Source organism: Scatophagus argus, chromosome 9 (genome assembly GCF_020382885.2).
Source record: "Scatophagus argus isolate fScaArg1 chromosome 9, fScaArg1.pri, whole genome shotgun sequence".
NCBI classification, from domain to species: domain Eukaryota; kingdom Metazoa; phylum Chordata; class Actinopteri; family Scatophagidae; genus Scatophagus; species Scatophagus argus.
Window position 1 is genome coordinate 24130839 of NC_058501.1, and position 16895 is coordinate 24147733.

At 42.5% G+C, this 16895-nt stretch overlaps 2 protein-coding genes across 5 annotated transcripts; one reads left to right on the top strand and one right to left on the bottom strand.

Moving 5' to 3' along the window:
* Positions 1 to 514: 514 nt before the first annotated feature.
* Positions 515 to 9110, bottom strand: ensab (endosulfine alpha b). Its single transcript, XM_046398299.1, has 3 exons — positions 8905 to 9110; positions 6195 to 6317; positions 515 to 4303 (listed from the first exon to the last, which is right to left on the bottom strand). The coding sequence occupies exons 1-3, from the start codon at positions 8959 to 8961 to the stop codon at positions 4133 to 4135; spliced, it is 351 nt and encodes a 116-aa protein (XP_046254255.1). The 5' UTR covers positions 8962 to 9110; the 3' UTR covers positions 515 to 4132.
* Positions 9111 to 9273: 163 nt separating this feature from the next.
* Positions 9274 to 16624, top strand: hormad1 (HORMA domain containing 1). 4 transcript variants are annotated; one of them, XM_046398297.1, is made up of 16 exons: positions 9456 to 9629; positions 9876 to 9889; positions 10480 to 10624; positions 10719 to 10782; positions 11145 to 11181; positions 11360 to 11380; positions 11681 to 11707; positions 11828 to 11895; positions 12525 to 12676; positions 13050 to 13219; positions 13560 to 13628; positions 13885 to 13942; positions 14242 to 14294; positions 14713 to 14796; positions 15190 to 15243; positions 15934 to 16624. In XM_046398297.1, the coding sequence occupies exons 4-16, from the start codon at positions 10730 to 10732 to the stop codon at positions 16027 to 16029; spliced, it is 942 nt and encodes a 313-aa protein (XP_046254253.1). In that variant the 5' UTR covers positions 9456 to 9629; positions 9876 to 9889; positions 10480 to 10624; positions 10719 to 10729; the 3' UTR covers positions 16030 to 16624. The 4 variants fall into 4 exon arrangements, with proteins under 4 accessions (XP_046254252.1, XP_046254253.1, XP_046254250.1 ...); XM_046398294.1 differs by having other exon boundaries at positions 9459 to 9629; positions 9827 to 9889; XM_046398295.1 differs by having other exon boundaries at positions 9469 to 9629; positions 9827 to 9889; positions 13050 to 13207.
* The last annotated feature ends 271 nt before the right edge of the window (positions 16625 to 16895 follow it).

Sequence of the window (16895 nt, forward strand, 5' to 3'; positions counted from 1 at the left end):
CGTATTAACAGAAATAATGTAGCTGTTCCCAATTTTTAATCTCAAGGCTGTGACTAATAGATATTTGTTTTTACACCACACTGTGTTGTTTTGGTGGTTTAAGTTAAGTTAAATAGGTTTACGTTTCGAGAATTAACTATGGCTGATGCTGGTTAAGAAAATAATCAACCCTGGCTGTAGACTGCAGATACACACACAAGCACACATAACCTTTCATATCACATGAGGATAAGTTTTGCGCTTGTTTAAAAGCTCTTGTATTGTGTTGGGCATTTTAATTGCTAGAAATAGCTAGAACTTCCTGGCTCAAAGTGCCTCATGTATTGATTGCTAAAAACGACGGTGCTACCCCCTAGTGGTCAGTGGGAGGTTGTACGCCCTGTCAGCACCTCCTCCACTTGCCCACTAATTTCAACCCGGTGCTCTTCAATCTGGGACCTTTTTGATGTGTGTAGGCGGTCTCAGCGTGTTGTCGCAAGTAAACTGAGCAGAGACATCGATAAAAACAAGGAAATCTTATTAATGTAAAAGTTTATTTCAAATACTGACAAAAATCCTTTCACCTACTCCCATACAACTGAAACATTCCAAGTACTCCTGTACTTTCTTAAAATCATTCCCGTGTTCTCCAGTCATCCTCTTTATCATGTAAACCCTTATTTATTTATTTTTTTTTTTCCTGGAAGTAAGGGTGCCTCTGATTTCCCTGCAGTTAACTTGGGCCAGGATGAAATTTACTAATTATGCAATAAGAGAACACAAGAAAAAAAAAAGAAACAAACAAAAGAAGAGAGAAACATTTACTTGCAAAACAACAAAGAAACGGATAAGGTAAAAGCAGCACAAAAAGTACTTCAGAGCACACAGCCTGTCATTTCTTTATACATTCTGGCACGTGTTTATCATAGCTGAACGAGAGACACCCTGTGTGTTGGGTTTGAAACACCCCCTACCATTTCCTCTCGCTGAACTGCTCTGTGCAAAGCCAAACATCAAGTTGCATTCAAGAACTTCTGTCCACTGTTATTTCATAGAACACTGGGGCTTAATCACCCATTTCTTTTAGCCATCTTTACTTCTCAAAGCAGGAAACTGTGGGCCTTTAAATATAATATGACAAAATGATCAGTACATGTCAATTACAGTGACAACAAGTGTTCCAGACTTCTCTTTTCGAGCTCTGGACGACCAAAAGCTGGATCAAATTCAACATTGCACCATTTAAGTTAAGTTGTAGAATTTACATTGAGGTTTACCACAGCCTCAACTGAATGGACTTTGCCACAGGAGCTATAGGACTCTTAAACAGATACTTGGAGAGAAGAGAGTCATATTGGTAGAATCAAGAGAGCAGGCGTTCTTTACAGGGTATCGTCTCTTGGATTTGTCTTTGACTGAATCAGCAGCATTTACACATATTTTCATATGATACAGATTCACATAGCCTCTGCAGTTCGCCAAGATAGAGCAGACGTAGTGTTAAACAGAAAGGAGAGAGGAACCATTGAATCACAAAATAGCTCAAGCTATGACAGAGTGAAATACAGGTGAGAAACATCAGAAAAATCCCTCCCTGTTGAAGTCTATTTACATTGGCTGGAACAGAGAAAAGCAGTGCATTCATACAACTCCATAACAAGCAAATAGGAACAGGTCAGATCTCTTTCACCCACTGCAAATTTGACACATTTTAGAGTCTCAGTAATGCAAAACAAGTGAGGTTGAAAATGTTATGGTGCATGCACCCTATCACCTAGCCTACATGGTGGAGTGTGCGTCTGTGAAGGTTCCCTGAAGCAGTATTATACAAGGAGGCTGATTCTTAGTGAGCGCCGGCATCCAGTTCAGATTCTTCAAAGTGTGGACGGCACCTCAAAATCTGCAGATTTGTTGATCGCACTTTTCACCTCTCTTTCAGAGGTCAAACCACATTAACAGGTGGGACCAGGAGCAGAGACTCACACTTTGCCCCCCTCATCATGTGTTATAAAATCCCTCTCTGCTTTGCCAAGTGTTAGAGTGAAAGTGTCCCGCAGGCACGCAGTGTCCCACTTTGGGCCTGCGATGTTGATCTCGGGAGCCGGGCTGACACCTGTGGTTATCAGGTTGCTTGCCGTTTACCCTCTGACACCCCTGAGATCAAAGATCAGTCTGTGTAGTATGTCAGTTTGGGAATAAACCCACTGTTCTATGGGCGCTGATAGCAGAACTACGTCTACACTCCAGCTAAGGTTTTAGGGAAGTAAAGTAGTGGTGATCCTTTTACTATAGTTAGTGTTTCACAACATGAAGTGCCAAAGACGGCAAGCTGTCAAGGGAACCACTATGTCTGACTGTATATCTATGTTCTGAAAGTGTTGAGAAAACGATCTCAAAAAATGTGAAATCTCTCTTAGCTGAGTAAGAGTGATTCTTCTGCTGCACAAGTCCCATTGCAGGACACAACTATAAAAACTACCCCTGTGGTTACTGGTTGTCCTTTCAGTGGGACCTTTGTGATCGGATATAGCAGTCCTGTCAAAGTACACGTGTTGGCGCGCGACACTGAAACTTTCAGCCACGTCTGGATCTGTGTTTCCAGGTTGACAGCTGTAAGTAAGATGTCTGGATGGGGGTCAAATCACTCTTGTGCTCAGATCTCCAAATACAATGAGAGCCAAACCAGCCTAGGCTGCAGTCTGCCTCATCACATCACGACATGATAGTAACAGTCACGTTGGAAAGACAAGTGTGCCCGTGGTCTTCGAGCCTGTTAGCTGCAGTGTGAAATTTGGCCCAGTTGGTAAAGCACAAGATTTGCAAGCCAGAAATCCCAGGGTGTAATCCCAAGTGAGTCGATTTAGCACTACCATTCCACTCAGGCATGTTAGCCGCTCTGGTCCTCAAAGCGCCAAGCTTATCACGAATTACGTGCTTGTTTGAGTATTATTTACAGAAGCATATACTCTGTGCAGGGTTCTTCAATCCCCCTGCAAATCTTTTAGGCTCATAGTAAACACACGTCTTGATGCAACTCAACTAAGACTCAACTCAGAGACTGGGAGCGTTCCCAGCCATTAAAAATAATACAAAGATACACTCAGCTGGCTCTCGTCCTGAGCCTCTAACTGGAGCATGTGTATATGGATTGTCAGGACAGCAAACAGGAAAGAAGGGAAGGAAATGTGACTGTGGACGTTTCAGGGCTTTGTGTGTTTGTTTTGATAAGTTCCTATCACTAAGCAAGTGCCCCACTCCCATTTAAAAACACGGTAAATTTCTTTCTTTTTTTTTTTTGTTACAATCATGCAGCATAGAGAGAACAGGAGCAAAGGGAGTCAAGAATTAAAGTAACATGAGCACAGAGGGGGCAAAAAGTGGAAGTGGCCTTTCAAATCCCTGTTCGGCTGAGCTGCAGAAGATGACCTTGAGTTTCCGTCTGACAATAAGTGACCACAGGATGAGATGAAAGGAAGCCTCCATTCGCTTCCCTGCATTTCCTAATATGGTGTCAGTGAATGCTAAACAACTCGTAAGCTAAGCAGCAGCCCCTTGCAGATTTGGTACGCAAGCGATTAATCACATACATCTACCAAACCCTCCGGCTGAGGCCCGCCGCCAGCATAGACTGGGAACATAACAATCAAAGAATGCGCTGTGATCATGGTTCCTAACTCCCTTACACACATTATTTTGGTGTCATTTAGGATGCAAAAAAAAAAAAACAAAGCATAATATACAGACTACAAAGTGCATTAACTCATCCCATCCAACCCCTGCCCGATGACACACACCTACTGTGATGCATCTTGGAACACTGAAAACCAAGAAGACATGAGGGAGGCGGTAGAGCAGAGTGCGCAGAGGGGCAGAGCTGTGCGTGGTGAGAAGGCAGAGAAGGCTGCGACCTCAAGGCCTGCCTGAACCTCCATCCCTCCCACCCCGCCCCACCCACATACAAGCAAATGGAGTTTTAACTTATACAACTCTGCCCGACATGTTAAAGCCAGTGGTGCCTGGGGATGACAAGGGAAGAGAGGAGTGGGGGTGGACATATTGGGGACATGGGTGAGGAGGAAGAGGAGGAAGAGGAGAAGGAGGCGTTTGCCGGGAGCCCCAGGAGGGGATGAGGGTGCTTCTAGGATGGTGGAGGCTAGCCGGCTAGCTTGCTTGTCACCAAGGAGGACTTCCTCTGGGGCAGATCCTGCGGCGTGGGAATGTGGTCACCAGTCACCAGGTTCTTGTCAGGCCCTGCCACAGGAAGCTGCTTGTTCTTCATCTTGGCCTTGGCCATATTGTAGTCGCCCGAGTCAAAGTACTTTTGCTGTGCGAGGAAAGAGAAGAGAGGTGCTCACATCTGCTTACTGATTTAATTAAACAAAGAAAACAAGTGGTGGTTTTTATTTAAGACAACATGAAGTGAAAGCGTTATTAGTCCCTGTGATTGCTCCTCCTGTCCATACTGGCCCTGTGGAGCACCTGTCCTTAAGCAATCCAGGACAAAACCCACAGTCCCTGTTCTGTGCAAAATTTATTCCAAAACTCAGAGCAACAACACAGCAAATGAGGCTTCAGCAGGCTCATTTAAACCCATCGCATGCTTCTCATGCCAGGCTTGTTGGCTTGTGGCCTTTGGTACCAAAACCACCTTCCCGTGCCTCTTTCCAAAACATCCAAACATCTTTAAAAAAAGTGCTTTTCTTGCTTTCTTCTTCTACAGTGGCTTTCATGTGCTTATTGTAGAAGTGTCAGACAGCAATGGAAAATTCTACATAGACAAATGCACAACTACAACAAGAGATGGTGCATGGATTGTCACAGTGACCATGCTGTGCTCCTTAGTCAAATCATTTGTACCAAATTTCAAGTCTTTTTGGTATAAAATTCCCTGGAATGTATTTCAGCACAAAACTAGGAATGTGGATTTTGTCCCACCATATCTTCAATTGGCACCTCATTAGGAAGGAATCTTTGCACAGCAACAGGAGGAATTATCACAGTGACAGACAGGCTTACATGAATATCAATTCGGAAGAATACGTCCAATTTTTTCTCGGCACCAAAAGATACAACGTTCAGTTATTTAATTTTTTAGTTGAGTACTGCATTGTGCATATTCAATCAACGAAATAAACAAAAGGAAAACTCCACACTCAGATTCTCATCTGTCTTTGATGATGTTCTTTCTGTGAGTTATGATGATGTGCTGCAATTTACTTTTTGGCTTTCTTCTCAGTCGCCCTCAGCTACTCCTACTCCTAGTCAGTGATTTCCCAGAATGACTTTCCACAATCTCCAGTGGTGGAAGTTCTCTGTAACATGTACGTGACGTGTAGGCGGAGAGAGCAATGTGAAGGAGGAGAGAGAACGCCCTTGTGTGCTGTTCAAATTACAAATAAAACAATAATTCATCCAATGGGCTGCTGCGTTGCTCTCTAGTCTACTGAGGTTTAGTCTGTGGAGAAATTATTTTTCTCCCAGCTTCAATAGATTAAGCCCAGTAGGATTGTTGAATGGACTACTAAATGGCAGCTATAGTTAGAAGCCCTCACTGATTGGTTGTGAGGGACACATAACTGTATCAGTCATGTCTTTGATGACAGGAACCATGGGTGATCTGCTTGTTCGCCCGCTGATCAGTATTCAGTATCAGCCAATTTACATAATAAATAATCTTATTGGAAAAATATGCAAGACGGGTTCTCTGTGCTGCCACAAGAGATTCCAGGACTAAAACAGCATCCCATCATCCCATGACAGAATCCTTAGCAAACCAGGCCACAGAAAATGTGTTTGGGACAAATAGCCTGCTACTTACCAAATGACAAACTGAACTCGAACGCTGACCGCAACAGAGCGTGTCTTCTCATGCTGTTACTATGGTTACTATCACTGGCTTGGCTACTCAGCGCAAGGCCTACAAACGATATCAAGAATCTGAAATGTTCCAGCGAGACTGCAGGTAAAGTGGCCCAGGTTGAACCAAGATGGCACAACAACATTCATACTGAAATTGGCAGGAGGAGAATTGGTTAGTTGGTGAGCAGCAGAGTCCTGTGGTGTGTTTGGTTAAGGGAGCAAAGAACTAACAGAGCTAATGTGTTACAAACACACAGCATGACCGAGAGATTCTGCTCAGAGGAACATGCAGCATTTAACAGTGAACTGCAGGTTAATATGACAACTCATGTTATCATGAAACCATGGTCACCTACCCCTTTCTGTAATCTCTTCATTAGGAAGTCTGAGCCGCCGGGCTTCTGGGCCAGGCCAGGGTACTTGGCCTTCAGTTTGGCCTCCTCTGCTTTCACTGGGTTTGCATTCTTCTCCTGGGAGTCCTGTGCAGACAAGAACAAACAGACATAAACACCCCTCCTTTGCAGAAAACAGGGCCTCTTTTTCTGAAGGTCTACTGATACATCTTCAGGAAGGTTTAAGCTCAACTGGAACAGCTGCTTATGTGACAGGCACTTAATTATGGTCATCCTACAATTCCAAAAATGCTGCTGCTACTACAAAAACACCTAAACCTTCCAGATAAACAGGGCCTTTCACTCTTCAGAAATACTAGAACTGCACTTGAAAACCTTTGCTCTGAACAGGCCTACAAATTATGACAATGACTGGTGGGAACTGAAGATACTTTATGATGGGTATGAGTCAGAGCATGAATGTTCTTCTATTACAGTCTCTGATATCATGCCAGAAAAGAAAAAACTCTCAAAGAGGACAAAGCGTGTTACTAACAGTGATATAAAAGGGTTGTCTAATGATTTTTGGAAGCTTACACTGACAACAACAGAGGTCACGTGTTGAAACATTTTGTGCACAAAAGTGCTGGCAGGCATCTGTTCAAGCAAAAACTCTGACCATCACAAGTCTGTACAAGTCCTCTTAAGCAAATCTAATTTTGTTAAATTATTACTGGAATGTTATCCACATTGGACAGTTCTGTTATGATGGAGATAGATAGACAGGTATATAGATAGATAGATGGATACTTTATTGATCCCGAGGGAAATTCAAGGTGTGTGTTTTTTAGAAACATTCTGGGAACTGTGGTTGAGACGCAGGAACGTGACAACACTCTCAGGCTCTCATAATACCAGGAGGTGGTTACGGAAGCTTAAGGTTGCAAGTTGTGAAGACAGTGCCAGTGTTTACACTGTTGCCATTGACTAACACTAGCCAAACTGGTTAGATACCTGTCGTTCAAGTCCCTGTCCCATCGATATTGAGGCCAGTAATTGAGGCCACAAGGGCACACCTTGCTTGTGTAAACAGTACAAATCAAGCGTTTTAACTAAATGTTAACCATCTAAGGAACCAGTAGGTGCAAAGTACACAATGAACTAAAGCGGTCAAACTCCATAAGGCCATTTTATGAACTAACTCCCTGCACGTACAGCTGGTGCAGACCTACTTCCACTCTGTAGACAAGATAGGGCACTCAGCCTGCAAAGCTTGCTAGGGCAGGGATAAAATGTGACTCAGGACAGAAGCCGATGAACAGATTCCCTCAGGAGGAGGGGGGGACGTGTGGCACCAAGTGTGCTAATTCACTTGGGTCCATGACGAGAAATTTATGAGATACTATATCTGGCACGAATGCAGGAAAACTGCACAATCTGGCAACACATTCTTTGTGTACCTTCTAGATCAGTTTTAAACTGTTTGGTGCAGAACTATGAAAATCTCCTTTGGTAGCTTCAAAGTTTAACAAAACATTTCTTCCACACTATTTGGCCATATGGATATGCTATATCTGCTTGTCCCGCTGTCTTGCTGAAGCTGAATTACAAGTCAATGGGGTTTAAGGTTATTTATTAGGAAAATGAAATCAAACTGACATTAGATACCAATTGCATTACTTCTCTGACACATTGGGTGTCTTTTAAAACTGTGCTATTGACAAAAAATAAAGCGTTGTGGGTTTAAACAGCACTATGATTTGGGCTCAGTGGATTTGAGGAGGCCCTCGTGAATCCCTAATGTTACACAGTTGGAGTGTGCGCACACCCAACCTTAAGCATAAAAACAAACTGGTTTAAGAAAAACAAGTCTGACTATGCAACTGCTTTCCTGTTTGGAAGCCTGTCAGATGCATATAAAGGTCGGCCTTTATATCAGTATTATCATTATTGCTCGTGCTGTAGATTTCCTTACAAGTTAGGTATCCAAATTATCACTACAAATCAACTGCTAAATCAGATTCTTGGTATGGGCATTACTATCGTGGTTTCTTTAATACTGTAATGTCAAACAACAATAAATGTAAGCAGTAGAAACAAAATTCGGCCTTATTGGCTGAGAAACCTAATCACTCTGGATGTGTATGCTGATCCACACTGATGTCAGCAGCTAAAACACTGATACAAGTGCTGAACTGCGTGCACATCGCTGCCGTGGTTGGAGCACTGTATGGAAATGCGGAAGCACTGTCACACTGCAGTTGTTGTCATTGTCTGGAGAAAACTACAAGGCACATCTGAGGCCATGTGCCACTAAGGATTATGAGTTAATCTTTCAGTGCGTGTGCCTCTACCGGTTCAAAGTATAACGAGTGAAATCACCAAGTTATGTCTTTATTTGGACACTGTCAGACCTCCACCGCACGTTTTGACACCCTCCAGGACAGACCAATGAGGCCCGAGCTGCTGTGGACTCGCCAGCCAATGACACAAGGCAAGGGACAAAACAAAGTGACACACTGGCAAGGTGGTCTGTACAGTGGGACAGTCACGATAAGACAATTTTCAGCCCGGCGAACAGCTTATCACAGCTCTACATGCCTGCCAGGGGTCCTCCCCCGCCTTGGCGCAGCGCTGAGCGTACACACACCACTTGTGCTAGCTGATGTTAGCCACTTCTAGCTAGCATGCTCCATGGTTAGCCAAAACATCAAGACAGCAGTCAGAAACCCACCTGTTTTTCGTCCTCGTAGTCCACCTGAGTATCTGAGTCCAGGTTTTCTGACGACATTGTGTGAGTGTGACAGACAGTCAAGTGTCACGTTTGCCGCACAATTCAACTAGATAAATATACGAAGGTACCGTTTAGTGTACCTGTATTGAATCTAATCCTTCTCTTCTGGACACGACTGCTCCCCAACAAAAATGGCGTAACGAGGTATGACGTCACTGCCGGGAGGAGTCCGACCTGTGATTGACATATACAGTAACCAATAGACAAGCAGTATTGGCTCACATTTAGCCAATGGGATACCACTACTCTATGTGAATGACAGCCAGTCATCCAATGATTTTCCAAGATGGAGACTGTCGTTGATGCGGGGGCTGCACTGCATCAAAACAAAGCACCTGACGAGCACAGAAGATATGTTATAGCTATAACATGTTGATTTTTAATGTAACACACTTTGCGTTGTATCAGTAATAAAAGAAAACATCTAAATAGCTCAACGAGAGGCTCGCAGCCATGTTTGCCACAAATAATATCATCCCTTGAAAGTACACTTAGGGTCTGGGACAATTAAGCTACTTGTTTTGTGATTGGCTACTTGTTGACCATTGGCAGACAACGTACTCTAGCGGGAGCGGGAACTCGTTCAACGTTAAGCCCTAACTTTCTTAAAAAGCGGATTATATTCCCCTTGTTGTTTTGGTAGAATATTATTTTATTGTTGCCGTGTGAGTAAAAAACAATCCTAATGTGAAAGATACTGTTTTAAAGGGTGGTTGCCTAAATCTGGGATAATAACATTAGCTAACATTAACTAATATGTGAACCGTCTTGTAGTGGTTTACAGTAACGGAATATGATGACGTTAAACTGGCTAAAACAATCTTATAAGACACTTCATATCACTTCTCTGTGTTTTTCGCAGCCTTTATTTTTGTGATCTTTCACTAATGCAATGGCATGTGTTCAACAAGTGAGAAGTTCACAGGTAAATTTACTCTTGACTCATTATGCTAGCTAACGAAGTGTTTAGTGATGCAGCGAACACAGTCGTGAGATAGCTGGTTAACGTTAGCTACAAGCCGAGTTCAAAAGGTGCCGTTTGAGTGAATCTGTGCCATGTGACTTTCTCTCAATGTTTGGAGAGTAAATACAAAAGTCATATTAGATACAAAAGCAATATGATTGTCATTTATTTGTCATCATCTGGTGCATGTTGAGGTAATGTGGTTTTTCTAACATTAGGACTGACAGTTCTTATTCGTATTTTTTGCCAGATTATAACTGTATAAAGCTGTTTTAGTTTTGATGATCATGTGAACATCAACAAGGATGATATAATCGAACATTCTTAGAGTTATTATTAATTTTGTGTTCGTGTGTTTTATTGATCTTTAAACTTTAGACAGACAATATTAAATCACAAGCTGTAAAAATGGGCAGATTTTGCCTCACATTAGTATTTTTCATGTCATAAAATATGTTGTTGGTTTACTTGTTGCACGATAGCTCCTGTTTGTGTTCACTGTGAAGAATAAGCGCTACTCAGTTTGTGATTAATTATTTTCACTCATGCAGGTTACTCAGCTGTTGCCCAGTCAGGTTCTGTCAGAGCAGCAGTCGCTGGTTGTTATAAAGAAGCTTCTGGCCATCGCAGTGTCTGGCATCACATACCTGCGGGGTCTTTTTCCAGAGAATGCCTACGGGAGCAAATATATCGAAGGTGAGATCACACTCGAGAGTTGGACTGACTGACTGTCACAGTGGTGATCAAGGCCCATTTACCGAGATGGTTCTCCCGCTGTCTCCTCCCACAGATCAGAAAGTGATGGTCCTTAGAGAGGAGCACAGCTGTCCTGGTGCAGTTCAGATTGTTCACTGGTATATTACAAGAACGCTTCTCGGCCACAGTCATTGATCTGTAACGTGACAGTATGTTCAGGAGATGCTTTCAGAAAATATTTACACACAGTGAGACTTAGTCAAAGAAAAACATAAAGTATGATATGATGACCATCAAGAAGCATTCACTGTTTATTCCTGTCAGCTGTTTTACTGTGAGGATGTGATTTGTGGAACTTTTTCAGAATGCTCAATAATACTCCATCAAGTCATATTACATGTGATATACTCACACCCAGTCATCAGTACAGTAACATCATGGTGATGAGAGCCCAAGCTGACCTTGTTAAAATATGTTGAAAAATGATATTTAAATGCGTGTTTCTTATTTATTCTTGCAGGATGCAGGGCTGCTTCGAGGCCATCCAGAAGAAGTATGTAAGTCATATTCAACCTTTCCAATCAGTCAGAAAATTTCTTTTGCATGTCTTCATTGAGTCATTGTGCGTTAGACAACATAAATCAACAATAACAGCGAAGTAAGTCCTTATTCACAATTTTTCCTAAGTGTTACGTGTAATGTGGTCATAATGGTTGTTATTTTTGCTCCCACCAGCTGAGGACAGTTATTTTGTCTGTGAGTATTTTCTAACTTCTTATGTGTGTGTCTCTCTGTGTGTGTATGTGGATGTTTTTGTTTTTTTTATGTTTAATTGTGAGAAATCAGACCTGTATCTCATCTTGAACACAAATGAAAGTGGCCCAAATCAGGATTAAAAGGATCAGGTTCCTTTTGGTTTATACTGTTCACACTGTGATGACAAATTCAGATTTGAGTCACAGATATGAGCCATAAAAAAACAGACTTTGGCGCTTTGCTTTCAGTCTGAAAGAAATATTTGCAGTGCTGATGTTTTATCCATTTGACTCTTTTTAGATCTACACTGACCCAGAGAAGCCCCAGGTAATGAGCAGGTTGTCCTCTTGCCTTTAAGTTTAACAATGCTAACTTACTGTAGCAGCTGTTTACATTGCATTGTTGTTACGGGTCTCGTGTACAGCATCTGCTTGTCTTGTCTTTCAGAAAGTGACAGAGTTTTACCAGTTTAGGATCCAATACACTGCAAAAGGAGCACAGATGGACTTTGACAGGTGTTTTTTTTCCACTTGACAGTTATGATAAGTTTATGACACTGAATAAATGTCATATCAGTGAGGGCAACTAACAAAGGGAAATAACACTTGATGTAATAATACTTGATGTTCTGTCTCATTTGAGCGGGTTAACACTCACAGTGTCACTCAAAACAACAAAAGATATAAGCAGCGAGGGATGGGAGTCGTTGCCTGCACTGTCAAACAACCGCAAGTGCTGATGAACATCTGACACGACTCAGGTCGAAATTTTCAAAGTGTTATTCACGCCATGTTTGTTCATGTTCACTGACTTCCTCCTACACTTTGATCTGGATCTGGCAGACTTCAAAATGTCGTCGAGTGACAGCAGAAGCATTTGACAGGTGGTGTGTTAAAAGTTGGGGTAGTTTTAATCAGTCCAGTCATAAACCGACCCCTGCCACCTGAACACCCACAAGTGTGACTGCACTTTCTAATAAAGCATCCACAGTGACTGCCTCACCTCAGAACATAACACAAAACCTTAACATATCTTACCAGTTACCACATTGGTTCCCTGGCCAAGTTGCTGAACGAATCACATTTAATCAGCCGTGGTCTGATAGTTTGTATTCATTTGTCATCCTGCCTCTTGTGTTCACCAGCATCAATAACAACAACAAGACGTCGATGTCATGCGGCAACACCAAGAAGGCCAGCATCTTGTTGGTGAGGAAGCTCTACACTCTGATGCAGAACCTGGGTCCTCTGCCAGACACGGTCTGCATCAGCATGAAGCTGGCTTACTACGACAACGGTAACCCACACACAGGCTGACCATGTTTACAATTTTCTACAAATGCAACACAAATTAAATTGAGCAGCGCGCCTGTTTGATATCCAGACTAATTTCACGGGCTGCGCTTCTCAAACCTTCTGCAGCATTTTTGTCACATTCAGAATATTTATCTGATGCTCTAACTGATTTGAGTTTGTAACTAAAAAAATAATTTAAATGTATCTTATTTGTGCAATGTGCTAAACACTTGTGATTTGCAGCTATTAAAACTGTAAGGAATTTATTTGTCAGCTTTTAGAATTTATAGACCTGCTCTCTTTCTTGTCCAGGTTTTTGGTTTGTCCCTGTCTCACTCTTTGTTTCCCTGTCTGTCTGTCTGTCTGCTTTCCAGTCACCCCTCAGGACTACCAGCCGCCGGGCTTCAAGGAGGCTGAGGGCGACAGCATGGAGTTTGAGAAGGAGCCGGTCAAACTCACCATGGGTGAGGTGGTGACTCCCTTCCACACACTGAAGTTGGACATGGCCACAGAGAGACAGAGGCTGGAGCAGGTGAGTGACAGGGTACCTGAAAATCGCTAGATACTCATGCAAATTAATTGATCTCTCTTTTAATCATATTTGTGTGAAATTCCCCAACCTGAGCATTAAAGTGTCTTATGTCATGGAAGCAAAGAGGCAGAGGGACTGAAATAAAATGTTAAACCTCACTTGAAGTGGGGAGTGAGCCATTGTACAGCCTTTCATATGTGCTCGAGTAAACATGTTAGAACTCATCAATTCAGTTTGTTTGCTGTCTTTAGCTTTTTGGCCTTTACCTCCTAATCGACGAGGCTCACTGCAGTCAGCACTTCTAGGAGCTGCTTTTTGATTGACAGCTGTGCACATTGCTAAACATCTGCAGGTGGAGGAGAGCGTTCATGTGACAGAGAAGTGGGTTCTGAATATGAAGGAGGAGGGTGTCCCGCTGCAGGTCAGTAACACCTCATTACTTGTGCATTGAGCTCTACATGAACATCTTTAAGATCAGAGTCTCATTTTGGAGTAGAAGCTGTGAGGCAGTGTGTGCAGCGTGAACAGCTGAATTGTGAAATGCTAAAATATTGCGCACACAAGTGAGACTACAGGTCAGGTGGTCAGGCAGTGTGTGTGTGTGTGTGTGTGTGTGTGTGTGTGTTGGTTGTTGTGGTCAGTGTGTTGACACTGTGTGACAACGTTTTAATCTTTAGAATCATGTGATCGAACACGAGACACCTGAAAATGAGAGCACAGACTTGGACAACACTGGTAAGTCCTCCTATTTCACTCCGACTGTGTACATAATGAATTTAGCAGGGTTCATTTTAACATTGCTTGTGTTCTATAACATCTCCAGAATGCAGAAAATATTCAGAAAATGAAAACAGGATTTCTTTCTTAAAGCTCCAGTGTGTCGGATTGAGGAGAGTCTTTTGGCAGAAATGTCAAATATTGTTCATATTTCTGTTTTCATTAGCCTACAAACAGAAATAACAGAGCGATAATGTCAGAACACAATCCTTCTCTTCAGACTTAAGTGAAATTATGTGAACATCATCTTTTTCCAGAGATCCAGATGGTCTGCCATGAGAAGATCGAGAGTTGTGAGGCAGCCACAGAGGTAGGAGACACATAAAATAAGTTTAAGAAGGCAAAATTTATACGTTAAAATACAGTAATCTTACTAGCTGATTGCCTGTCAAGTGCAAACTGTTGCTGAGGAATGAAAGCATAAATGAAAGAGAAAAGTTTGTGTAGAATGTATTTAAAAAAGAGGGGAAAGGGAATAATGTTTTTGTTAAGCCGCATTTGACTCGTCTGTGAAAACTGGGGATTCATCGTCTCTTTTCGAGGACATTTTGAAGAAAGTGTTGAGGAATAAATGGATTGCTTTGAAGATTTTCATAGCTGTTCAACTGTTCATGCACAGAGAAATGTGTGAACACAAGACATCACATGTCTGTGTAAACACGAGTCAGAAAGCTACTCTGAGTGCACTTAACGGCCCGTGGTGTCACGCACCATCTGTCCCCCCTCAGATGGACACTCTGGTGAAGAGGACCTCCGACATGGAGGTGGGCCTGAAGAGGAGCAGGAGTGGACGGATCATCAAGGCCACTACGGTCAGTCAGCCTCTCAGAAAACAACAGCTGCCAGTTCTCTGCTTCCGTTCTTACAGCCAGACGACCTGAGGCCTTTGTTCTCTGTGAGCGAGCGTAGATTAGACAAAGCCTACCTGAAATACTCGTTGAGGTTTTTCAGCATTTAGACCTTAAAGTAAGAGTTAAGTGTTTCTTTGAGGCAGTGAGTATTTTATTAACCATCTAAGCCAAACATCTTAACGAGGTTTATTAAAACTCATTTATGACTTTGGGTTATTGACGAGCAGCTGGGCTGCTTGAGTGTGTAAAAGCAGCCGCAGTTGTAAATTTATTTAATATTTTGTATAAACCTATGTTGAAAATGATTTCATGGAATGATTGTGTGTGTGTGTGTATGTTTGTGTGTGCATGCAGGAGACGAACCTGACTGTGACCAACAAAAAGCCGGCAGCTATGAAGGACAAAGTGGTGAGAAGCTCGTCCTCACAGCGTTTACAAACTGATCTGAAGCTGATTCAATCTCAGTAAATTCATGTGAACATAAAGCTGCACAGGCTGCTATAACGAAGCCCTTCTTACTCCGCTCGTTATGTAAGAGCTGTGGAGCTGACACAATGAGTCGATCAAAAGAAAATCAGTTGCCAACTAGTTTGATAATCGACCAATCTTTTAAGTCATTTTTCAAGTGAAAATGTCAACCCTTTGTTGGTTCCAGCTTCTAAAATGTCAGGAGTTGCTGCTTTTCTTTGTCATTTCTGACAGTAAGTGAATAAAGTTAACGAGTCTTTGGGGTTTGGAGTGTTGGTTGGACTAAAGAAGCTATCTGAGGATGTCATTTTTCCACAGTTTTTGACATTGTGTTGACTAAATGATTAATTGTGAAAATAATTTTCCAGTTAATTGATAATAAAAATTGGCTACAGCACACACTGTTGGAAAACTGAAAAATAAAATCACTTTTGATTTGATTAGATAAAACAGCTTTTCTCTCTGCAGAAGGCTGTGGATGGTTTTTGAAATGGAAACTGCGTAGGAACCCTGTTTGTTTCACGCATGAGTCAGCGCCGATCGCTTTGGTTTCTCAGTACGGCATGTTGTCTGTCAGTCGACACAATTCTGTGGTTGTCAACTGCGTGTTTCTTCTTCTGCTGCTTTCAGGTTTCTCAGTACGACATCCCCAGCAGCCAGGAAACGCCGTCTGCATCCGCGCATAAGAAGAAACGCAAGTTCAGCGAGCCCAAAGAACTTTTCTGACCTCACACCCGCCTGCCAGCTCGGCAGCACTGCTCTGTCAGCTTCCGCTCATGGTTTTCAGGTCTGAGCTCTGATTTCAGCGAGTTACATAGCTGTTTTTAAAGGGAATTCCCCTCCTTTTAGCATTAGTTTTGGGGTTGTGATAAAACTGCTTGCTCCACAGTTTATTTGAATGTCTTCAAAGTTAGAACACTGGAGAACCACTGTGTTCGCAGCACAGTGTTTAGGTAGACTGTGAGTGATTATGTCTGCTACACTGTTGCCATTCTGAGTTTCTTGTTCACAAAGCAGGATTTGATACTTGAATAAAATGCAGAAATGCGTCCGTTGTCCTCTGGTGTCGCAGTTTATGGCTCTTCATATGAAGTGTTTTAACAGAGTTCTTCAAGGAGCCACAAAGTCCGTCTGTCTGAGCAGGTTGGATCAGTTTGAAGGATTGTTTCATTCCTTTTTGTTTTTTGGCTTGAATTTGGCCGCATGAATTCTTATAAAACTGGGTGTGTTGTTGTTGCAGATGATTTTGTTATCTTTGTGTTATTCTGCTCCCAAAATGTTGACCCTGTTGTAAATGTGATTAAATACAATGTGAAGCAGCGAGGTGAGATGTTATGCACAGAGCGCCGAACGTTAATGTCACATGTGAATGTGTGTTTGTCGGGGTATAGGCTCCTGCACACACACCTCACACCCCTGAGCCATGTGCAGAGCCTGCAGTCATGTATGAGGAAGCTGCGCAGCGTGCCAGGTTTCTGTGTGAGTCATATTTATATCAGCGGTAAGCAGGTGTTTTTAAGGAGTCTTGTGTAAACTCACAGTGTGTACATGGACTTTTCACCTGCAATAATGTCAGACTTGGCTCAGATTAC

What these genes read in the sequence shown, in the direction of transcription:
- ensab (XM_046398299.1), bottom strand. Translation starts at nt 8,961, where the DNA reads ATGTCGTCAGAAAACCTGGACTCAGATACTCAGGTGGACTACGAGGAC. An exon ending in ACTACGAGGACGAAAAACAG is followed by an intron (nt 6,318 to 8,904) that starts GTGGGTTTCTGA and finishes TTGTCTGCACAG; the next exon opens with GACTCCCAGGAGAAGAATGC. An exon ending in TGAAGAGATTACAGAAAGGG is followed by an intron (nt 4,304 to 6,194) that starts GTAGGTGACCAT and finishes TTCCTCGCACAG; the next exon opens with CAAAAGTACTTTGACTCGGG.
- hormad1 (XM_046398294.1), top strand. Translation starts at nt 9,857, where the DNA reads ATGGCATGTGTTCAACAAGTGAGAAGTTCACAG. An exon ending in TGAGGACAGTTATTTTGTCT is followed by an intron (nt 11,381 to 11,680) that starts GTGAGTATTTTC and finishes GACTCTTTTTAG; the next exon opens with ATCTACACTGACCCAGAGAA. An exon ending in CTGACCCAGAGAAGCCCCAG is followed by an intron (nt 11,708 to 11,827) that starts GTAATGAGCAGG and finishes CTTGTCTTTCAG; the next exon opens with AAAGTGACAGAGTTTTACCA.